The sequence below is a fragment of the Nanorana parkeri genome, unplaced genomic scaffold, assembly GCF_000935625.1.
Source record: "Nanorana parkeri isolate BGI_ZX_2015 unplaced genomic scaffold, ASM93562v1 scaffold17, whole genome shotgun sequence".
Lineage (NCBI taxonomy): Eukaryota > Metazoa > Chordata > Amphibia > Anura > Dicroglossidae > Nanorana > Nanorana parkeri.
In genome coordinates this window covers 1,513,711-1,523,488 of record NW_017306285.1, presented here as the reverse complement: position 1 = coordinate 1,523,488, position 9,778 = coordinate 1,513,711, and the positions used below count along the sequence as shown (strand labels likewise).

Sequence of the window (9,778 nt, the reverse complement as noted above, 5' to 3'; positions counted from 1 at the left end):
TTTTTTTTTTTTTTTCTTGTCCAAAGCCCATTTCGTGTGCACCTTACTGTATAACTGGTAACAAATTGTTGAGTGCGTTTGTCGTTTGTTTTGCTTTATCGCTCATTATGTTGTCATTGCTCCGCGAGTGCCGTAAACAAGCAAGAAGAACTCTGCTATAGACCTGATCATAAACTGACCCTGTTGGCTGCATGTAAGGACCACAAGCTTGTGACATCTCAGGGGCCACAGCTGACCTCCTTTTGGTATTTAGTAACAGTTGGGGTGTCTGTGTGGCCCGTTACAGGAGTCACATCCCGGCTGATGAAGGAATACAGAATATTTCCCTGACGCATGTTTGGTTACTGTCTACTTCTAGCGAAACGCGCTTGTGTTAGTGGCACCCCATTGGCCAGCTTGAAGCTCCCGTGTCACCCAGTGACGAGGGACTATGGAGCCTGCTTCCTGGCCAATCAGGAAGATGGGCACTGTGTAATGACTCGCTGCCCGGCTTCCTGATTGGTCGAGAAGCTGGCCATTCAGGAAGCCAGGCGGTGAGTCATTACACGGCGCCCGGCTTCCTGATTGGCCAGAAAACAGGCTCCATAGTCCCTTGTCACCTGGTGATGAAGAAGCATGGAGACGGCTTCCCGACTAATCAGGAAGCCAGATGGCGAGTAATTACACGGACTTCCGGTACCGGTATTCAGTATCGGCGAGTACCGGGAAAAAAATATATGAACTCGATACGGAAAAAACAGTATCTGTGCATCCCCACTGGTAATCCTGTCATGAAGGTCCTTGTGCAGGTACTTCCTGTTATAGAGCAACAGCACCCAGTCTACCAGTTGTCACCCCGTCACATGGGTTTCAGATGGAGGCTACAAGTGGCCCTTTAACACACATTACACAGACGTGGTCCACTGTTGTCACTGCGGGAAAACATGTAGTCATCACAGCAGTGCATATAGACAGGAAGTGGCTGCAGGAGATCAGCAGCACTGAGATGCAACAAAGGGGAAACAAGTATTTTATTAAAAGAAAATGGGAATTGTTTCTGATACACGGAGCTTTAGCAAACCAAACATGAAGCAGTTTAGCTGAAATTTCTCCGGTCCTTTATAAGTTACACTGAAGAGAATAATAGACTCTGCGACGCCTGGACCCGATCAGACCGGCACTGACCGTCATATGTTATATAGAATGTTGTTGTGGATGGATCTGCAGTATCACCCCAATGATTGCTCCCTCTTACAGGCGACGTCACACGTCTCAGCGCGGCTCCTTAGAGCTTCTAGATGATATAGCAGAATTCTCAGCCGTGCCAAGGTATTCCTCCGCACAGAGGCCCGCCCCCTCTGCTAATAACCCCACAGCATACTAACCATTACCATCTCTGCCCCCCAGTCAGATTATATCACGCTGCCTTCACCTCTAAACTTTGCATTTGTCTTCTCTTCACTTGCTGTGGCTTTTGCTGGGATCTTTATTGGGAATGTCAGTTCAATGTTACAGCTCCCGCTATGCAGGATACGCTTCATACCCACACAAAGGTATGCGTCACAACAAGGTGCACCTTTTCCTTTTACCTTCTCCCCTCACCCAAAAGATCCCGCCTTCCCAAATGTGTACTAATGACACCTCGGCCTCCAGAGATATTTCACATCCCTTGCTGCAAGTCTTCTCTCTCTTGTACCTGAGTGGTAGAACCCCATAGACTTCAATGAGGTCCATCTACCTCCATCTCCTGGACAGACGACAAGGCCCCATAGACTTCAATGAGGTCCATCTACCTCCATCTCCTGGACAGACGACGAGCCCCCATAGACTTCCATGAGGTCCATCTACCTCCATCTCCTGGACAGACGACGAGCCCCCATAGACTTCCATGAGGTCCATCTACCTCCATCTCCTGGACGTAAGACGGGCCCCTTAGACTTCTATGAGGCCCATCTCCTGGACGTAAGACAAGCCCCTTAGACTTCCATGATGTCCATATACCTCCATCTCGTGGACAGACGACGAGCCCCCATAGACTTCCATGAGGTCCATCTACCTCCATCTCCTGGACGTAAGACGGGCCCCTTAGACTTCTATGAGGCCCATCTCCTGGACGTAAGACAAGCCCCTTAGACTTCCATGAGGTCCATCTACCTCCATCTCCTGGACAGACGACGAGCCCCCATAGACTTCTCTGAGGTCCATATTCCTCCATCTCCTGGACAGACGACAAGCCCCCATAGACTTCTATGAGGTCCATCTACCTCCATCTCCTGGAAAGACGACGAGCCCCCATAGACTTCTATGAGGCCCATCTACCTCCATCTCCTGGACGTAAGACGAGCCCTATAGACTTCTATGAGGCCCATCTACCTCCATCTCCTGGACAGACGACGAGCCCCCATAGACTTCTATGAGGCCCATCTACCTCCATCTCCTGGATGTAAGACGAGCCCTATAGACTTCTATGAGGCCCATCTACCTCCATCTCCCGGCCAGAAGACGAGCCCTATAGACTTCTATGAGGCCCATCTACCTCCATCTCCCGGCCGGAAGACGAGCCCCATCTACCTCCATCTCCCGGCCGGAAGACGAGCCCTATAGACTTCTATGAGGCCCTTCTACCTCCATCTCCTGGACAGACGTTGACCCGCCTCCCACAATCTCCCGGCCGGAAGACGAGCCCCTTAGACTTCTGTAGGGCTGTACTATGCAGGGGCGACCAGGAGAAAGAAATGACTTGCTGCACAGGATGTCAACAGACATAGGAGGCAGTGGGCTTTGGACCTCACTAAGTATACATCTGTGGAGGGGGAGGGTTGGATCGGGGTGAAGGGCAAAGAGAATTAAGTGCACTTTGTGTGTGAGTGCGCCATGTTTGGTGAAATAATATTAGGTTCTGCTTGAATTTCCTGCATGGTGCATGGCTGGAATTTAAAGTCCATGACTCCAGTGGCATGTTTCCTTTGTAGTTTTTGGGCCTCGTGTATATAAAGATCACTCGTGGCAAGCAGTAGTATTAAAAAAAAAATATATAAATGGGTGGGAGAAATAGGACACAACAAACAAATCATGGGGGTGGGGTGTGAGATATATGACCTGGAAAATGTTATAAAGGTGAAGCTTAAGGGGTCAGTCCACCCAACATGGGTAATTCAGTTCTGGGTACATTTGGGGTGAGCTGAATAACCCGATGACTTCAGCAATGTCTGCCTCACCTATCCTAGTATATCAGTGGAGAAAATCGGGCTGCATCATAATGGCTGGGAACTCAGAAGTAGGCGGAGTCTGACTAAATGATAAAGCGAATAGGTCAGATGAAATATTCCCAGACATGGCTACAATGGAGGCTGTGTTCAGTGTTTGAAGTCTCAGCAAGACAATCCACCTTCTCCCGGCTTCCCTGGACACACTTCTATCATTCTGTATGTTTTACATCTTCTTATGATACGGGGTTTTATCTTTACAGGTCCAAACATGTTCCAGAGTCTCCGCGAAACCTGAGGAAAACGCATTTCATTAAAAGCATGCGGCAGTACGACACCCGGAGTAGCAGGTACGAGTCTTACATCCGGACTGAGGGTAGAACATGGTATAGCACCTCATCCTTTACTATAGGAATGATAGGGGGTGTAGTACATGGTACATAGCTGGTCCTTTACTATAGGAATGATAGGGGGTGTAGTACATGGTACATAGCTGGTCCTTTACTATAGGAATGATAGGGGGTGTAGTACATGGTACATAGCTGGTCCTTTACTATAGATATGATAGGGGGTGTAGTACATGGTACATAGCTGGTCCTTTACTATAGGAATGATAGAGGGTGTAGTACATGGTACATAGCTGGTCCTTTACTATAGGAATGATAGGGGGTGTAGTACATGGTACATAGCTGGTCCTTTACTATAGGAATGATAGGGAGGTGTCGTGTTTTTTGGCTTCATGGGCAAACCCAATTTTAAGGCTGGACATGTTTGATATCTATTCACCCGACGTGACCCCATTTTTTATATTTGACCAAATATATATTCCTAGAAATACTGATTTGATAAACATTTATGCAAATACCGTGCAACATAAAAAAATTGCAACTAGTATTTTTGTATTCTACAAGATCTCTGCTTTCAGAAAAGATATCGTTGTTTGGGGGTCTGGAGCCGTTTTCTAGCCAAACATTCAGATTATATCGTGTGTGCAAATAGTAAGAAATTGCTCCGGACAGCAAGTGGTTAAGTTGCACCGCACCAGAACGCACAGCATTGCATTATTGCATGTTCCTGTGTGGGCAAATGGCAGCGCAACGCACCTCCTGCCCCAGAACCTGTGGTAGGTGCGATTGCATGGTACAGTGCATTAATCACATTGGACTGTACAATTAACGCACTGTACTAGTGTGTACGGCCCACCTTAAACATTGACATACATAAGATCCACCCGGTCTCCTTATCTTACAAGAACTGGAGTAGATCCTCAGCCTGGCTCCAGTGTGGGCTGCTGTGCTGTGACGGAGCTCCATCCATATCTGCATTGCTTGTACTGCCCCCTTGCACACCCTGTAGAGGTGCCGGGAGCCAGTATGTGATGTCACTCCGGTCCAGACACCTCTACAGGACACATGTGACGCTGTAAGCAATGCATGTATGGATGGAGCTCCCTCGTGGCCATTCCCCCACCTCAAGCTGACACTCGGCGCCGGGCAGCATATTTTGAATGGCTGCTCAGCATGAGAACTGACAGTGCTGCGCTAGGGGGAGGCCGAGGAGCCTCTTGCCTATAGTAGTGTAAGGCATGTGGCGACCCACTGAACACTGGGTTCGTGACCCATCACTTGAGAATCATGGTTCTAACCTATACTACTGCTGCAGACCATACACTTTGCTCCCCCCCCCTCCTCCTCCTCCTATGTTGTTTGAACATACATTATCCACAGACTAAGTCTATTTCTGTTTTTTCCCCCACAGGATAGTTTTGATCTGTGCAAAGCGCTCCTTGTGTGCAGCCTTCTCTATTCTTCCATATGGAGAGAGCCTGCGGATCAGGTGAGTCTGCCATTTCCGGCTCTGTGAATGGTGATAGAAGTAGCCCTGGGTGTTGGCCCATACCACATGACACCAAGAAGACACATGGGATTGGAATACCAGTCTGATGCTAGCCATGCACATTAATTGATGCTTGGACAGGACCACCAATATGAATGCTGCCATCCATCTGTAATTCCATGGACGTGTGGGTTCAGGCAGTGGGGCAGAGATTGCAGACACCTCTAGTAATGGCTTACATATGAGAAAATAATAATGCCGGCCCACAATAGTCTACTGGCCAATCACGTGTTTGCCCAAAATCCATAAGGTGAAGATGATCTTTTCTGTCGATCAATCTCTGCGCCCCTGACAATCCCTTGTCTATGAAGAAATTGTTGCAGGATAGAAAGATGGAGCACCCTTTGTGTTTCATGCTCCCATACCGGATCCTGGCAATTGCCTTGACTTTGCTCTGGCTACCCGCAGATGCACAAAATTCTTATGACCCGCTGGGTGTGCAGAATCTGTATGATCCCAGTCTTAGGCCTCCAGACATGTAAAAAACATTTGTAGATTAAAGCAGAAGTAAAGTCTACACCGGGCAGGCTGAGCTCCTGCTATAATGTGCACATATACACACAGCATAGCTGCACATATACACACAGCAGTCCTGCAATGCTCCTGCACTGGTGATGTAGCTCCTGTGGATGTGCACTGGAGTCACTTTGCCTTCCGCAGCCAGCTCTATTCTTGGCATGCTGGGAGTGTTGATCTCCTGATACCCTCCACTGCGCTCAGTGCCAACCCCTACATCAAAACAGGACACAGGAGTAACCTGGCAGACGGCGGGATGAACCACTGAGCCAGGTGGGGGGATCTGGAGATGTGCAATCCTGAAACAAATCTGGCAATAAGAAGATAATTCCTTGACTTACATGAGGAACACACACGGTAGGATGATCGTGTCTTTTACCTGGCCTGTAACTGCACACAGAATGGAAATTTCTAGAATAAAATAAAAGCCACGGGGGAATTTATCAAAACTGGGGCAGACTAATTCTGGAGCAGCTATGCATGGCAACCAATCAGCTTCTCTCTTCAGTTTGTTCAGTCAAGATTTGAAAATGAAAGAGAGAACCTGATTGGTTGCCATGCACAGCTGCTTCAGATTTTCTGTCTCTAGTTTTCATAAATCCCCTCACAGTGTTTAGTTTAGTTATACCTGATAAATAGTGATCCCCGCCTCATGTCCTGGAATAGAATCTGCTCATTTCTTCCTATATTCATCTTTACATAGTGTGATGTGGTTGTGTGTTGTTCTTCCACCCCAATCACATGAGCTATTCCAGGTGAGCTGCGTAACATTCAGTCTACGACCTTGACATTTTGGTGAGGATTGTGAATTGACCAATAATGAAGCTGCAGTCATTGTGTATCATTTGGGGGAGGCGGGATTGTCCATTCTGATGTAGGAAGACATGGAGGAGGCAGTGTGGCCCTTCTGTCAGAGATCTATGTGCAGATTGTCTGATACTCTGCTCCGGGTGACAACACGTCTTCTTATTTCATGACGCCCCCGTGTGGTAAAAGGCAGCTGGCATGCAGGTAGCGCTATAACGTGAGACACTCAACCAATGCATTGGGCTTTTTTTTACACAGCGAGCTACGATTGGAGGGGACAAAGCAGCGGCACCCATCCGGAGGAACCTCGTCTTCTACAGACCCCACATTTGGGATGGAAGGTGTGGAGCTCAGGGCTGAAGGAGAGGTAAGAGGTTATACTTTGTCTTGTTCTCTGTGGCTCTGGAATGATTGATGAGCAAACACACAATTATAATCTCAGATTAGAGCAAGAAGCTTTCTCCCAAGAAAGGAGTCTGCCGGATGACTAAGTGCGGTCATTCTGCTCCTCCTATCTACTCTGTACTAGTCCTGTACTCTCGGTGTGGTCTCTGTACTAGTCCTGTACTCTCGGTGTGGTCTCTGTTCTAGTCCTGTACTCTCGGTGTGGTCTCTGTTCTAGTCCTGTACTCTCGGTGTGGTCTCTGTACTAGTCCTGTACTCTCGGTGTGGTCTCTGTACTAGTCCTGTACTCTCGGTGTGGTCTCTGTACTAGTCCTGTACTCTCGGTGTGGTCTCTGTACTAGTCCTGGCTGTTTGGACACTTTCAGAATTGATAGACCCATGTCAGTGTGAACATTGTCCTGTTCAGCCGGTCTGCAGTTTGCTTTGTTACCACAGAGGAGGAGTGAGAACAGGGAATGACGCACATACCTGCAGGAATCAGTGTCTTGCATGCTGGTAGATGTAAGTGATGATTATTAGGCTGAAGATCACAAACTACTAGAAGCTGGCAGCCCCTGCAGTGTACAGACCTGGACTGAGAGCATGGGAGGCATCTGCCATTCATTCTTCACTGCTGGGATCACATGGAATGGGGTTGGGACTTGGAGTAACTTATGCAGTGTCTGGCAGATCCGAACAGTTTGTGATCACCATTGAGTTCTTTGTCATATATCATAATATTTATGTCTCCTGGCAGGAAGTCATTGAATCAAATCGTTATGAGAAGAACACTCCGTGTTCTCTGTGTTGCAAACAATGTAAACAAAGCAGTGTCTCTTAAGAAAGCTATTATGTTTTGAAAGCACAGTTCTGTAAAGTGTCTGCTGGCCCCTGCACTGTGCTGAGTGTCCTCACCTTTCCACATGAGTTTGTTTGTAGCTGTGTACTATACTTGTCTTTTGTTGTTCCAGGTTGTGTCGTATGCCAAGTTCTTATACCCAACGAATGCCCTTGTTAGCCAAAAAGATGAGAGCCAGGGCAAGCAGGAATTCCATGATGCTTCCAAGCGGAACTTCTCCACCACCCGCTTCACGCTGGTCTCCTCAGGAACCGAATTAGGTAACGATTGACTGCAGGCTTTTATTCTCCTCTGCTCCCTTCTCTAAACACATTTGGCTACTCAGACTGTGCAGAGGGCTGCCACTCATAGCAAGCCAGTGTTACAGGAAGTGTACCCAGGAGTATTGTGCACCGGGCTGCATATCCAACATCTACACGGTTCAAGAATACACAGAGCCATGTGACCATCAGATATTTACCAAGGCTTGAGGGACACATGTAAGGACTTCAGAATAGGTACCAGTGCAGGACCCATATTCTGTAATACTTTACATGGGTGCTGATGGCGGCCTGTGTTCCAGCATCCCAGATTTGCCTTTAAAAGTATAGCTAAAGGTAAAATGTTTTTGCAGTTGTGGATGACGCGTGGTAGGGTTAGAACCCTCGTCATGTTTTTGTCTGCGGTCTGTCTCCGCTGGCGAGACTCAGCCTTTCTTTGTCCTGGTGACTACTCTTACTTAGAAAGTGATGGGAAACCCATACTTCTATGGTTGTCACCAGAACATGAGTAGAGGGGAAATCTTCCGACGGGGACCCGGTGACATATCCTCTCACTTCTTGTTGTGTCTACAGGACAGGAAGTGAGAAAAATCCCCCCAGTACACATGATTGTATTCATTACATACTCTATCCAAAACAAAGCTGTGGTTTAGGTATTTGTGACGAGGAGTGCTAGACTTTGAAGTCCTAAATTGTCCAGCCTTTTAGCATTTACTATGTGAAACCCAATACACGTGAATTGGTTAACAGGAAATGGTCTTGGGGAGGAAGATTGTTCTGCATACTGTGGATTCCTTTTCATCCTGATTGAAATTATTGTAAACAGTAACAACTTAAGAATCTGTGGGGACTTGTCTTTACTAGATAGTTGTTGTGTATACAAAGCTTTTGTCTACACGCTGGTGAATGTTAACCGGTGACAGGACAGTGGGAGAGCTGAGAGATTAGTGCGCAGGACGCGTCTTGTTTGACTATCGCTGCCATGCTAAGTATCCCAAATATTTCTTCGTTTAGGCTCTGAAGTAGAAAGCTTTGAGTATAACCCTAACCTGTTGGATGACCCTCAGTGGCCCTGCGGAAAACACAAGCGGGTTCTCATCTTCGCGTCTTATATGGTAATTATACTCATCAGTTTAATGACGGCAACTTGAGGCCTGTCCTCGCATGGAGTGTCGGCTACAGAAAAACACGTATTTCCTATTCCAGACAACGGTCATAGAATATGTGAAGCCATCTGATTTGAAGAAAGACATGAATGAGATGTTCAGGGAGAAGTTTCCCAATGTGAAGCTGACTCTCAGCAAGATCAGGAGGTAAGGAGACGATTGGAGTTCTGGACGGGTGATGTCTGGTTTTTAACCTTTTCATAGGTGGTCACAAAGCACAACACTGACGGCTCCCTTACAGGGCAAAACATGGCCGTGTGACCTTTAAGATGTTTTTGGGCAGGGTTTGTTGTGCTGCCCCAGGTAATCAGTTCCAGCATTCAGGCCGTGTTTGATGAAATGTTTTCTGTGCTTTGTCCATCCAGCTTAAAGCGTGAAATGAGGAACGTAGCGGTGGAGTGCAGCATGGAGCCTGTGACGGTGGCCATGTCTTACGCCTACTTTGAGAAGCTGGCGCTTCAGGGGAAGGTGAACAAGCAGAACCGCAAGCTGTGTGCCGGTGCTTGCGTCCTCTTGGCGGCCAAAATCAGCAGCGACTTCAAGAAGCCGGAGCTGAAGCATCTGTTAGATGTAAGTTTGGGGTGATGATGGAATATATCTTTGTAAACAGCTCATCTTACCATACTGGTACTAGACAGTGGTGTAACAACCGGGGGGGTGCAGCCGGTGCGCTTGCCCCAGGCGCAGAGCTGGGGGGGGGGGGGG

The 9,778-nt window shown here is 47.7% G+C and overlaps 1 protein-coding gene across 2 annotated transcripts in view; it reads left to right on the top strand.

The window, feature by feature from the left end:
• The first annotated feature begins 1,208 nt into the window (after nt 1–1,208).
• Nucleotides 1,209–9,778, top strand: part of CABLES2 (Cdk5 and Abl enzyme substrate 2) — a 10,636-nt gene continuing 2,066 nt past the window's right edge. Inside the window, exons 1-8 of one of the 2 annotated variants that reach the window (XM_018559936.1) lie at nt 1,209–1,308; nt 3,449–3,535; nt 4,944–5,021; nt 6,663–6,771; nt 7,760–7,907; nt 8,922–9,022; nt 9,114–9,220; nt 9,439–9,643. In XM_018559936.1, coding sequence (XP_018415438.1) covers nt 1,217–1,308; nt 3,449–3,535; nt 4,944–5,021; nt 6,663–6,771; nt 7,760–7,907; nt 8,922–9,022; nt 9,114–9,220; nt 9,439–9,643 — 927 coding nt within the window. In that variant the 5' untranslated portion in view covers nt 1,209–1,216. Of the gene's footprint in view, nt 1,309–3,445; nt 3,536–4,943; nt 5,022–6,662; nt 6,772–7,759; nt 7,908–8,921; nt 9,023–9,113; nt 9,221–9,438; nt 9,644–9,778 lie in introns of both variants that reach the window. The other variant, XM_018559927.1, reaches the window with a different exon arrangement.